Source organism: Salmo salar, chromosome 23, assembly GCF_965601325.2.
Source record: "Salmo salar chromosome 23, fSalSal1, whole genome shotgun sequence".
Lineage (NCBI taxonomy): Eukaryota > Metazoa > Chordata > Actinopteri > Salmoniformes > Salmonidae > Salmo > Salmo salar.
In genome coordinates this window covers 52,075,001-52,089,524 of record NC_138313.1, presented here as the reverse complement: position 1 = coordinate 52,089,524, position 14,524 = coordinate 52,075,001, and the positions used below count along the sequence as shown (strand labels likewise).

Here is a 14,524-nt window from a genome sequence, read left to right as displayed (position 1 = left end):
ACCTCATCGACACACTGAGAATAATATAGTACATTATCATCTTACCTCATCGACACACTGAGAATACTATAGGACATTATCATCTTACCTCATCAACACACTGAGAATACTATAGGACATTATCATCTTACCTCATCGACACACTGAGAATACTATAGGACATTATCATCTTACCTCATCGACACACTGAGAATACTATAGGACATTATCATCTTACCTTATCAACACACTCGTCGAAGAAGGCCAGACTGGCATCTTTATCGCTGACGAAGGAACATTCCTCGATGAACCGGATAAACATCTGGGTCCTGATCATCTGGGAGTAGAACTTCTGGTGGGAACGATCCCGGCTCTTTAAGAACCCTGAGGAGCACGACAACCATATGACAACCATATGACAACCATATGACAACCATATGACAACCATATGACAACCACATGACAACCATATGACAACCATATAACAACCATATGACAACTATGTTATAATCTCCTACCCGGCACAGCCAGTAGAGGACTGGCCACCCCTCATAGCCTGGTTCCTCTCTAGGTTTCTTCCTAGGTTTTGGCCTTTCTAGGGAGTTTTTCCTAGGGAGTTTTTCCTAGCCACCGTGCTTCTACACCTGCATTGCTTGCTGTTTGGGGGGTTTTTAGGCTGGGTTTCTGTACAGCACTTTGAGATATCAGCTGATGTAAGAAGGGCTTTTATAAATACATTTGATTTGATATGACAACCATATGACAACCATATGACAACCATATGACAACCATATGACGTTAACATATCTAGCTTAAGAAACAAGGTGAAAATCAATAATTTGCTAATAACAGATGACTTTCATATTCTGACTATCTCTGAAACTCACTTTGATAATAAACCTTTGATGATACAGTGGTAGCAATACATGGCTATAACATCTACAGAAAAGACAGAAATGCCAATGGTGGAGGTGTTGCTGTTTATATTCAGAAACACATTCCTGTAAAGATTAGAGAGGATCTCATGTTAAATAGTGTTGAAGTAATATGGCTACAGGTTCATCTATTTCCTGTACGATTTAAATATATGACCGACTTGCTCGATTCGGTCTCATGTAGCAAAATTAGAAATTGTGTTTTTTTTTTACATTGGATAAAAGTAGAGACTCAGAGATAGAAAATGGTATATCATACACTACAGTTGAGGAACAATGGGGAAAGTAATTCTGCTTTGAAAGTTGATAAACTTGTAACCTCACTTTTAAGAAAATGGCCCTTGAATATGTTTTGGTACACCTACTGGAGAGCTCTTCTTTATCTACACCCATTCAGTATCATTCACATCCTATTAAGAGCTTTAGCCCCACCCATCTCTTTAAGTATTCACATGTGAGGCTCTGTACTAAACAGCCAAAGATTTTCAAGACTAAAGGTTGGGTTTATACTACGGTTGTGTTCGTAAATTTAATCTGGAGTGCCAGAATGTGCTCTGGGCATTCGTAAACTCAGAGCGTTGTCACATTGATCGTTAAGTAAATTCAGAGCGTTTCGTTCTCGGAGCGCACACCGGACACTCTGGCCGAAAAAGTAGGGTTGATCTGAGCATTCTGACCTTGGAACAGCAGTCAAGCACCCAAGTTAACTGGCTAACGTTGGCTAGCTTGCTAGCTACTTCCAGACACAAATGAGAGAACAACTCACTCTGATCATTGTACTCTCCCTAGCAGAGCTGGTTAGGTTGTTTTGATGTTACCCAGAGCGTTGGTGACTGCAAATGTGCTGCTAGCAACAATTTAATTGTTTTTTTGTTTTTTTTTGGCCGACGTTTACTAAATTCAACGGGTGTTGAGCGTTTGTAAATTCAGCAGGTATTCTGTGCTCTGGCACACTCAGGCGAGAGTGCTCTGAAATCGGAGTAGAGAGCCAGAGCGAATTTACCAGCTACGTCAAAAGACAACCCACCATCCTCCATGATGAGTTAATAAAGATAACCCACCATCCTCCATGATGAGTTAATAAAGACAACCCACCATCCTCCATGATGAGTTAATAAAGACAACCCACCATCCTCCATGATGAGTTAATAAAGACAACCCACCATCCTCCACGATGAGTTAATAAAGACAACCCACCATCCTCCATGATGAGTTAATAAAGACAACCCACCGTCCTCCACGATGAGTTAATAAAGACAACCCACCGTCCTCCACGATGAGTTAATAAAGACAACCCACCATCCTCCACGATGAGTTAATAAAGACAACCCACCATCCTCCATGATGAGTTAATAAAGACAACCCACCATCCTCCACGATGAGTTAATAAAGACAACCCACCATCCTCCATGATGAGTTAATAAAGACAACCCACCATCCTCCATGATGAGTTAATAAAGACAACCCACCGTCCTCCACGATGAGTTAATAAAGACAACCCACCATCCTCCATGATGAGTTAATAAAGACAACCCACCATCCTCCATGATGAGTTAATAAAGACAACCCACCATCCTCCATGATGAGTTAATAAAGACAACCCACCGTCCTCCACGATGAGTTAATAAAGACAACCCACCATCCTCCACGATGAGTTAATAAAGACAACCCACCATCCTCCACGATGAGTTAATAAAGACAACCCACCGTCCTCCATGATGAGTTAATAAAGACAACCCACCATCCTCCACGATGAGTTAATAAAGACAACCCACCATCCTCCATGATGAGTTAATAAAGACAACCCACCGTCCTCCACGATGAGTTAATAAAGACAACCCACCATCCTCCACGATGAGTTAATAAAGACAACCCACCATCCTCCACGATGAGTTAATAAAGACAACCCACCATCCTCCATGATGAGTTAATAAAGACAACCCACCATCCTCCTCCATGATGAGTTAATAAAGACAACCCACCATCCTCCACGATGAGTTAATAAAGACAAGATAGTTTAGCGACCAGCTATTTCAAATCAAATCAAATCAAATGTATTTATATATAGCCCTTCTTACATCAGCTGATATCTCAAAGTGCTGTTACAGAAACCCAGCCTAAAACCCCCCAAAAAACAGCAAGCAATGCAGGTGTAGAAGCACCATTTAAACTTGTTATCATGGTGGAATTACCGGCCGAGTGGCACCGACTGATTTTGTTAGTCAGTCTCACATCGGATATCATATTAAAAACTGAAAACATTTCTCTCCGTCCTACGGAAGGATGTGTACAATGGATTCGGGTACGCAGTCCCACGAGCACATGATGAGTTACATTTTGTTTGTGGGCCCCAAAGTTGCCCATCCCTGCACTAAATCACCATACATCATTAGTCACTAAATCACCATACATCATTAGTCACTAAATCACCATACATCATTAGTCACTAAATCAGTTCAGGCCAAACTCTGCAGGCTCTACTCCAGACCTCATTATTAGGATGGATCAGCTGCAGAGTTAAACTGTGGTCGACTGCAGAGCAACAACAGCCTGTCTACATGTAACTTAACTGTCCCGACGGGAGGAGGAGAGAGGAGAATATTCAGTCACTCTTGGAGGACGAAGCAGACGTAGAAATTTACTTCCACTGTAGTCCAAGTGTGGCTGGATATTCTCCTGTAGGAATGGTAACAAACTAACATCAGATGTAAACACACGACCTGTACTAACCTTGCAAGTCAAACAGCGAGCTTGCGTCCGTGGTCCTTTCGGAAGGGGCCTGCGTGATGGGGAGGAGGTAAGAGCGGTACCCTTTCAATATGGCCGCCATGAACCTAAGGAATGCTTCCTGGATCTGCATCTCTAGCGTGTGGAGGCTCTTCCCTCCGCTCGCCAGGTCTGGGTCACTCGCAGTGGGCTCCATCAGACCGTCGTCGCCGTTGACTTGGCCACCTGGACAATACCGAAGAGAGACAGGTGTTAATCAACTAACCTCAGACACAAAACACCTGTTGGACAATAGGACCAGAAATACTGTACATTCTGCTTTTATGTAGTGTTTTCAGTCAGCATTTTTTTTTATATTGATGTTTTGCTTTGGCTTTAGTTAGGTAACAACTTTCTTATGAGATAATAAATTCACACAGGTCTATAAAAGGTTACAGAAATGGTAGATGGCACGGTACATCCAAAAGCTTGCCGACCCGAAATTGATGATAAGTAGATTGTGGGGAGCTGTACTGGTAGATTTCAGTGCAGCCTTTGATATTATTGACCATAACCTGTTATTGAGGAAACTTATGTGTTATGGCTTTTCAACCTCTGCCGTATCGTGGATTTAGAGTTATCTATCTAATTGAACTCAAAGGGTTTTCTTCAAAGGAAGCTTCTCTAATGTTAAACATGTAAATTGTGGTGTACCGCAGGGCAGCTCTCTAGGCCCTCTACTCTTTTCTATTTTTACCAATGACCTGCCACTGGCGTTAAACAAAGCATGTGTGTCCATGTACGCTGATGATTCAACCATATACGCATCAGCAACCAAAGCTATTGAAGTCACTGAAACCCTTAACCTGTTAGGGCTAGGGGGCAGCATTGACACGGCTGGATAAAAAACATACCCGATTTAATCTGGTTACCACTCCTACTCAGTAACTAGAATATGCATATACTTATTACATATGGATAGAAAACACCCTAAATTTTCTAAAACTGTTTGAATGGTGTCTGTGAGTATAACAGAACTCAAATGGCAGGTCAAAACCTGAGAGATTCCTTTACAGGAAGTGGCCTGTCTGACCATTTCTGGAACTTCTTTGCCATCTCTATCATTTACTAAGGATCTCTGCTCTAACGTGACACTTCCCACGTCTTCCATAGGCTCTCAGAGCCCGGGAAAAAACAGAATGTCGTCATTCCAGCCCCAGGCTGAAACACATTATCGCCTTTCTCAAGTGGCCCATCAAGAGACACTAGCTTATGCGCGTGACCCCGACCGCCCCCGCCTTTGGGATTTTTTCCTCTGTTTGCCGAAAAGGAGATTCCCTGTCGGAATATTATCGCTTTTCTACGAGAAAAATGACGTAAAAATTGATTTTAAACAGCGGTTGACATGCTTCGACGTACGGCAATGGAATACTTTGAATTTTATTGTCAGGAATTGCGCCAAGCGCGTGACACTTCTTTACTATTTCGGATAGTGTCTGGAACGCACGAACAAAACGCCGCTATTCGGATATAACGATGGATTATTTTGGACCAAACCAACATTTGTTATTGAAGTAGCTGTCCTGGGTGTGCATTCTGACGAAGACAACAAAAGGTAATGACATTTTTATAATAGTAAATATGATTATGGTGAGTGCTAAACTTGCCGGGTGTCTAAATAGCGAGCCCGTGATGCCTGGGCTATGTACTTAGAATATTGCAAAATGTGCTTTCACCAAAAAGCTATTTTAAAATCGGACATATCGAGTGCATAGAGGAGGTCTGTATCTATAATTCTTAAAATAATTGTTATGCTTTTTGTGAACGTTTATCGTGAGTAATTTAGTAAAATGTTAGCGAATTCCCCGGAAGTTTGCGGGGGGTATGCTAGTTCTGAACGTCACATGCTAATGTAAAAAGCTGGTTTTTGATATAAATATGAACTTGATTGAACAAAACATGCATGTATTGTATAACATAATGTCCTAGGGTTGTCATCTGATGAAGATCATCAAAGGTGAGTGCTGCATTTAGCTGTCTTCTGGGTTTTGGTGACATTATATGCTGGCTTGAAAAATGGGTGTCTGATTATTTCTGGCTTGGTACTCTGCTGACATAATCTAATGTTTTGCTTTCGTTGTAAAGCCTTTTTGAAATCGGACAGTGTGGTTAGATTAACGAGAGTCTTATCTTTAAATGGCTGTAAAATAGTCATATGTTTGAGAAATTGAAGTAATAGGATTTTTAAGATTTTGAAAATCGCGCCACAGGCTGCAAGTGGCTGTTACGTAGGTGGGACGAATTCGTCCCGCCGGTCCCATAGAGGTTAACAAAGAGTTGCAGTCTGTTTTGAAATGGGTGGCCAGTAATAAACTAGTCCTGAACATCTCTAAAACTAAGAGCATTGTATTTGGTACAAATCATTCCTTTAAGTTCTAGACCTCAGCTGAATCTGGTAATGAATGGTGTGGCTGGTGAACAAGTTGAGGAGACTAAATTACTTGGTGTTACCTTAGATTGTAAACCATTATGGTCAAAACATGTAGATTCAGTGGTTGTAAAGACGGGGAGAGGTCTGTCCGTAATAAAGAGATGCTCTGCTTTTTTTGACACCACACTCCAAAAAGCAAGTCCTGCAGGCTCTAGTTTTGTCTAATCTTGATTATTGTCCAGTCGTGTGGTCCAGTGCTGCAAGGAAAGACCTAGTTAAGCTGCAGCTGGTCCAGAACAGAGCGGCACGTTTTGCTCTTCATTGTAATCAGAGGGCTGATATTAATACTATGCATACCAGTCTCTCTTGGTTAAGAGTTGAGGAGAGACTGACTGCAATCAATTCTTCTTTATATAAGAAACATTAATGTGTTGAAAATCCTAAATTGTTTGCATAGTCAACTTACACACAGCTCTAGCACACACTTACCCTACTAGACATGCCACCAGGGGTCTTTTCACAGTCCCCAAATCCAGAACAAATTCAAGAAAGCGTACAGTATTATATAGAGCCCTTATTGCATGGAACTTCCTTCCATTTAATATTGCTCAAATAAACAGCAAACCTGGTTTTAAAAAACAGGTAAAGCAACGCCTCGCGGCACAACGCCTCTCCCCTATTGGAAATAGATAGTTTGTGAGTATGTATTGATATGTAGGCTACGTGTGCCTTTTTAAAAATGTATGTAGTTCTGTCCTTCAGCTGTTCTTGTCTATTAATGTTCTGTGTTATTTCATGTTTTGTGTGGACCCCAGGAAGAGTAGCTGCTGCCTTGACAACAGGAACTAATGGGGATCCATAATAAACCCCAGGAAGAGTAGCTGCTGCCTTGGCAGGAACTAATGGGGATCCATAATAACCCCCAGGAAGAGTAGCTGATGCCTTGGCAACAGGAACTAATGAGGATCCATAATAAACCCCAGGAAGAGTAGCTGCTGCCTTGGCAGGAACTAATGGGGATCCATAATAAACCCCAGGAAGAGTAGCTGCTGCCTTGGCAACAGGAACTAATGGGGATCCATAATAAACCCCAGGGAGAGTAGCTGCTGCCTTGGCAGGAACTAATGGGGATCCAAAATAAACCCCAGGAAGAGTAGCTGCTGCCTTGGCAGGAACTAATGGGGATCCATAATAACCCCCAGGAAGAGTAGCTGATGCCTTGGCAACAGGAACTAATGAGGATCCATAATAAACCCCAGGAAGAGTAGCTGCTGCCTTGGCAGGAACTAATGGGGATCCATAATAAACCCCAGGAAGAGTAGCTGCTGCCTTGGCAACAGGAACTAATGGGGATCCATAATAAACCCCAGGGAGAGTAGCTGCTGCCTTGGCAGGAACTAATGGGGATCCATAATAAACCCCAGGAAGAGTAGCTGCTGCCTTGGCAACAGGAACTAATGGGGATCCATAATAAACCCCAGGAAGAGTAGCTGCTGCCTTGGCAGGAACTAATGGGGATCCATAATAAACCCCAGGAAGAGTAGCTGCTGCCTCGGCAGGAACTAATGGGGATCCATAATAAACCCCAGGAAGAGTAGCTGCTGCCTCGGCAGGAACTAATGGGGATCCATAATAAACCCCAGGAAGAGTAGCTGCTGCCTTGGCAGGAACTAATGGGGATCCATAATAAACCCCAGGAAGAGTAGCTGCTGCCTTGGCAGGAACTAATGGGGATACATAATAAACCCCAGAAAGAGTAGCTGCTGCCTTGGCAGGAACTAATGGGGATCCATAATAAACCACAGGAAGAGTAGCTGCTGCCTCGACAGGAACTAATGGGGATCCATAATAAACCCCAGGAAGAGTAGCTGCTGACTTGGCAGGAACTAATGGGGATCCATAATAAACCACAGGAAGAGTAGCTGCTGCCTTGACAGGAACTAATGGGGATCCATAATAAACCCCAGGAAGAGTAGCTGCTGACTTGGCAGGAACTAATGGGGATCCATAATAAACCCCAGGAAGAGTAGCTGCTGCCTTGGCAGGAACTAATGGGGATCCATAATAAACCACAGGAAGAGTAGCTGCTGCCTTGGCAGGAAATAATGGGGATCCATAATAAACCCCAGGAAGAGTAGCTGCTGCCTCGGCAGGAACTAATGGGGATCCATAATAAACCCCAGGAAGAGTAGCTGCTGCCTCGGCAGGAACTAATGGGGATCCATAATAAACCCCAGGAAGAGTAGCTGCTGCCTTGGCAGGAACTAATGGGGATCCATAATAAATATTAGATCAGAGACACTTCAGACTTGAAAGAAAACGTCACTTCAAGCTTTTCTAGGATTCTACTGGAATCCATCTTTATGTCCCTTCTGTCTCTAATGTGTGTGTGTGTGTGTGTGTGTGTGTGTGTGTGTGTGTGTGTGTGTGTGTGTGTGTGTGTCTAATTTACGACCAGTAGAGGGTAATAAAACAGAATTGATTGATCTATCCTCTGGGTTGAGATAAACACGTCCAAATCGGGACTCTCCCCCCTTTAAATCCTTCATTGACTTCAAAGGGAGACTTAGCACAACATTTCTGTTAAATGTATTGATACCTTAAGTCAAAAGACACTGCTGAACTACATTTTGACATTTTAGTCATTTTAGAAGACGCTCTTATCCAGAACGACTTACCGTAGTGAACGCATACATTTCATACATTTAATTTCATACCTTTTTTTTCCCTCTTTCTGTGCTGGCCCCCCTCCCCCGTGGGAATCGAACTCACAACCCTGGTGTTGCAAACACCATGCTCTACCAACTGAGCTACACAGGGAAGGCCCAACTAAATTATAGAAGATGGCTGATTGATGAGAAGTACTGTATATCCACTGCTATGTAACATGAAACACTGACTGATTTACATTGGGCTGAAGGACCTCCAGAGTACATTACTTGATTACGTCAAATGGGAGACTTAAGCGGAAATGAAGATAAACAGTTTTTTATCCGTTTCCAGGGCTCACCTTCAGTCAGCTGTTGGTACAGACTACCCAGGGTATTGAGGAGATGTTTGCAGGCTTTCTGTGGTAGTATCTTCCAAGTTAGGGCCCTTTTCTCCTCTTTACTGAAAACACAACACAACACAAGAGATTAGGAGACGAGGAGATGAGGAGACGGGGAGATGAGGAGACGAGAAAGAGATAGAAAGACAGCAGGAGGAAGAAGAGATGGGGGGGAGGGAGGACATCCACACAGGACTGGCAACCCTGACAGCGTTAGGAAGAGATGGTGGGAGGGAGGACATCCACACAGGACTGGCAACCCTGACAGCGTTAGGAAGAGATGGTGGGAGGGAGGACATCCACACAGGACTGGCAACCCTGACAGCGTTAGGAAGAGATGGTGGGAGGGAGGACATCCACACAGGACTGGCAACCCTGACAGCATTAGGAAGAGATGGTGGGAGGGAGGGGGAAAGAGAGAGAGAGAGAGAGCGAGAGAGAGAGAGAGAGCGAGAGAGAGCGAGAGAGAGGGAGAGAGAGAGAGAGAGGGAGAGAGCGAGAGAGAGGGAGAGAGAGAGAGAGAGGGAGAGAGCGAGAGAGAGCGAGAGAGAGAGAGAGAGAGGGAGAGAGACAGAGAGAGAGAGAGACAGAGAGAGAGAGAGACAGAGAGAGAGAGAGAGAGAGAGAGAGCAGAGAGAGAGAGAGAGAGAGAGAGAGAGAGAGACAGAGAGAGAGAGAGAGAGAGACAGAGAGAGAGAGAGAGAGAGAGAGAGAGAGAGAGAGAGAGAGAGGGAGGGAGGGAGAGAGAGAGAGAGAGAGAGAGACAGAGAGAGAGAGAGAGAGAGAGAGGGAGGGAGGGAGGGAGGACAACAGGAGGAAGAGCTGAAAGGAGGGAGGGAGGGATTTTGATTGCTGTGTTTCTTGCCTGAGGGGTTTGGGGATATTGGCTAACTGTTTTGTGTTTTGTGTTTAGAGTTTTGTGTTTAGAGTACCTGAGATGTAGTTTCAGCAAAAGTGTGTTAATAACAAATGGGGAAAAAAAACTGTAATTAAGCACAACACGGAAAATTGTATATTGTGATAGTTGAATTTCTGTCCTCTGAAAAGAAAACGGACATCCTTTTTTATTTTTCCCTGAGTTTAGTCATTATCGTTACACAACAACATGGACAAACCAAAGAGACAAGACGTTAGGCATGGGAGGTTATGGGAGATTGGTATTGGTAGAGGTCATAGGTCATAGGTGACTGAGGGTGGTCTATCAGGTAACACCACTGCCTGCAGCACATATAATCTGTCTCCTTACTCATTTCATGATTTCCCTGTCCGAATAACTCGGAAAAACACTAACTGCGACACTGCAAACGTCTGGGGTCAGGGTCATAGATAGAGGTCAGGGTTCAGGGCTTACAGATAACTCACTGTCGACACAGCAGACCTCATGGTTAAAGTTCCAGGGGGTCAGACTTACTGTAATATGTTGTTGGTGTCCAGGTCGACACAGCAGACGTCGGGAGGAGGCATGTAGAGGTCAAAGTAACGTGAGTCGACGCCCACGATGAAAGGGCACGGGGCAGAGAGAACATCTGCCAGGGCAAGCGGGCACAGAGGGATGTAGGGGCACGGCCAGTGGAAGGGGAAGATGATCTGGAGGACATTGGAGACAGACAGGATGACAGTTAAGTATATTCCAACACTCAGCGTCACAGTTGATGGGATACCTTCACGTAAAACATTCTAGTCATTTAGCAGACGCTCTTATCCAGAGCGACTTACAGTAGTGAATGGATACATTTTCGTACGTTTTCATACTGGTCCCCCCCCCCCGTGGGAATCGAACCCACAACCCTGGCGTTGCAAACACCATGCTCTACCAACTGAGCCACACGGGACCAAGAACCATTTACTGTCCAACTCTGCTTTGGGAGCGAGTTAAAGTTCCCCTTTGGGACTACAAACCCATGCATTCGTTTGTTTTTTATATGAGCATTAGCTGATGTACTGTCGGAGTAGTCCTGGTGTGGACCTTAGTGGGTAAAGAGCCTGGTATTAACCATTTAGTTTCACCTTTGTTTAACTAGGGCAAGTCAGTTAAGAACAAATTCTTATTTACAATGAAGGTCTACCGGGGAACAGTGGGGTTAACTGCCTTGTTCAGGTGAAGAACGACAGATTTTTACCTTGTCAGACTCGTGGATTCGATCTTGCAACCTTTCGGTTACTAATCCAACGCTCTAACCACTAGGCTACACTGCCGCCCCATAAACCATACCGAGGTTAAAGGTTCAACTTCCGTGGAGATCACACGTACACACAGACACACACACACTCACCGACACCAGGGCCTCCGTAACACTGGTCAGCACGGCCGGTCTGAGAGAGTGGACCAGGATCTTGTGTTCTGTTACAGTCAGAACCAGCAGAGTGGTCGCATTCTTAGGACCCAGGTTAAGGAGCAGCGTGGAGAGGCGGCCACCACTGAGAGAGAGAGAAGTTAAATTCATAATGGAGAGACGGCCACCACTGAGAGAGAGAGAGAAGTTAAATTCATAATGGAGAGACGGCCACCACTGAGAGAGAGAGAAGTTAAATTCATAATGGAGAGGCGGCCACCACTGAGAGAGAGAGAAGTTAAATTCATAATGGAGAGACGGCCACCACTGAGAGAGAGAGAAGTTAAATTCATAATGGAGAGACGGCCACCACTGAGAGAGAGAAGTTAAATTCATAATGGAGAGGCGGCCACCACTGAGAGAGAGAGAAGTTAAATTCATAATGGAGAGGCGGCCACCACTGAGAGAGAGAGAAGTTAAATTCATAATGGAGAGACGGCCACCACTGAGAGAGAGAGAAGTTAAATTCATAATGGAGAGGCGGCCACCACTGAGAGAGAGAGAAGTTAAATTCATAATGGAGAGACGGCCACCACTGAGAGAGAGAGAAGTTAAATTCATAATGGAGAGGCGGCCACCACTGAGAGAGAGAGAAGTTAAATTCATAATGGAGAGACGGCCACCACTGAGAGAGAGAAGTTAAATTCATAATGGAGAGACGGCCACCACTGAGAGAGAGAAGTTAAATTCATAATGGAGAGACGGCCACCACTGAGAGAGAGAGAAGTTAAATTCATAATGTGTTGTTCACTGTCTGTCTGTCTGTCTGTCTGTCTGTCTGTCTGTCTGTCTGTCTGTCTGTCTGTCTGTCTGTCTGTCTGTCTGTCTGTCTGTCTGTGTCTGTCTGTCTCTCTGACTAGCTGTCTGTCTGTCTGTCTCTCTGACTAGCTGTCTGTCTGTCTGTCCTGTCTGTCTGTCTGTCTGTCTGTCTGTCTGTCTGTCTGTCTGTCTGTCTGTCTGTCTGTCTGTCTGTCTGTCTGTCTGTCTGTCTGTGTCTGTCTGTGTCTGTCTGTCTGTGTCTCTGACTAGCTGTCTGACTAGCTGTCTGTCTGTCTGTCTGTCTGTCTGTCTGTCTGTCTGTCTGTCTGTCTGTCTGTCTGTCTGTCTATCTGTCTGTCTGTCTGTCTGTCTGTCTGTCTGTCTGTCTGTCTGTCTGACTAGCTGTCTGTCTGTCTGTCTGCCTGTCTGCCTGCCTGTCTCTCTGTCCGTCCGTCCGTCCGTCCGTCCGTCTTACCTGAGAGGCAGAGGGGAGGAGACAGGCTGGCTCAGCATCAGACTATCATGTGGAGACAGCTGTAGAGCAAACAGAGAGAGCGTTTGCACAGGGCATCAGCAAGAAGAAAAATCGATCAGAGTTCAATACTCTACAGTAGCCGTGGCAACACGACCAGATCTCACAGTCAGATTATCAAAATGGTCGAGTCATATCGACGGGGTTTCTTCTACGATGTTTTGGACGGGACTCCATCTCACCTGTACTAGGATTCGCGGCCTCTGCGAAGAGGGGAACGGGACTTTGTGCATGAAGTGGGAGATGTGCCTGTCGGGCAGAGAGAGACGTGACAGGTCAGGAAAGACTTCATTTTAGAAAGGTATTGTGACACTGTCCCCAGACGATAATCTGGGAAAAAAAACGGATAAGTCTAACAAACATGAAGGAAAACTCAACAAGAACACAGTCCAACATAATCACGTGTTGTATTGGTCGCATAGACATATATTTTGCAGATGTTATCGCTGGTGTAGTGAAGTGCTGGTGTTCCCAGCTCCAACAGTGAAATGCTGGTGTTCCCAGCTCCAACAGTGAAATGCTGGTGTTCCCAGCTCCAACAGTGAATGCTGGTGTTCCCAGCTCCAACAGTGAAATGCTGGTGTTCCCAGCTCCAACAGTGTGGTGTTCCCAGCTCCAACAGTGTGGTGTTCCCAGCTCCAACAGTGAAATGCTGGTGTTCCCAGCTCCAACAGTGTAGTGCTGGTGTTCCCAGCTCCAACAGTGTAGTGCTGGTGTTCCCAGCTCCAACAGTGTGGTGTTCCCAGCTCCAACAGTGCTGGTGTTCCCAGCTCCAACAGTGAAATGCTGGTGTTCCCAGCTCCAACAGTGCTGGTGTTCCCAGCTCCAACAGTGTAATGCTGGTGTTCCCAGCTCCAACAGTGTAATGCTGGTGTTCCCAGCTCCAACAGTGTGGTGTTCCCAGCTCCAACAGTGTAATGCTGGTGTTCCCAGCTCCAACAGTGAAATGCTGGTGTTCCCAGCTCCAACAGTGTGGTGTTCCCAGCTCCAACAGTGAAATGCTGGTGTTCCCAGCTCCAACAGTGTAATGCTGGTGTTCCCAGCTCCAACAGTGAAATGCTGGTGTTCCCAGCTCCAACAGTGTGGTGTTCCCAGCTCCAACAGTGAAATGCTGGTGTTCCCAGCTCCAACAGTGTGGTGTTCCCAGCTCCAACAGTGAAATGCTGGTGTTCCCAGCTCCAACAGTGAAATGCTGGTGTTCCCAGCTCCAACAGTGTGGTGTTCCCAGCTCCAACAGTGTGGTGTTCCCAGCTCCAACAGTGTAATGCTGGTGTTCCCAGCTCCAACAGTGAAATGCTGGTGTTCCCAGCTCCAACAGTGTGGTGTTCCCAGCTCCAACAGTGAAATGCTGGTGTTCCCAGCTCCAACAGTGTAATGCTGGTGTTCCCAGCTCCAACAGTGTGGTGTTCCCAGCTCCAACAGTGAAATGCTGGTGTTCCCAGCTCCAACAGTGAAATGCTGGTGTTCCCAGCTCCAACAGTCTACGAATGCTGGTGTTCCTAGCTCCAACAGTAGTGTCTAACTAAATGCTGGTGTTCCCAGCTCCAACAGTGAAATGCTGGTGTTCCCAGCTCCAACAGTCGATAAGTGCTGGTGTTCCCAGCTCCAACAGTAATTCAGCTAAATGCTGGTGTTCCTAGCTCCAACAGTGTTCTAACGAAATGCTGGTGTTCCCAGCTCCAACAGTGAAATGCTGGTGTTCCCAGCTCCAACAGTGAAATGCTGGTGTTCCCAGCTCCAACAGTGAAAGTGCTGGTGTTCCCAGCTCCAACAGTGTGGTGTTCCCAGCTCCAACAGTGT

At 45.3% G+C, this 14,524-nt stretch overlaps 1 protein-coding gene across 1 annotated transcript in view; it reads right to left on the bottom strand.

The window, feature by feature from the left end:
- Positions 1 to 14,524, bottom strand: part of dennd4a (DENN/MADD domain containing 4A) — a 136,115-nt gene that overhangs the window by 87,578 nt on the left and 34,013 nt on the right. Inside the window, exons 8-14 of the mRNA XM_082968222.1 lie at positions 12,907 to 12,973; positions 12,668 to 12,726; positions 11,374 to 11,518; positions 10,512 to 10,687; positions 9,062 to 9,162; positions 3,645 to 3,866; positions 218 to 363 (exon numbers count right to left, since the gene is read on the bottom strand). Of these exons, the coding sequence (XP_082824348.1) occupies positions 218 to 363; positions 3,645 to 3,866; positions 9,062 to 9,162; positions 10,512 to 10,687; positions 11,374 to 11,518; positions 12,668 to 12,726; positions 12,907 to 12,973 (916 nt within the window). The remainder of the gene's footprint in view (positions 1 to 217; positions 364 to 3,644; positions 3,867 to 9,061; positions 9,163 to 10,511; positions 10,688 to 11,373; positions 11,519 to 12,667; positions 12,727 to 12,906; positions 12,974 to 14,524) is intronic.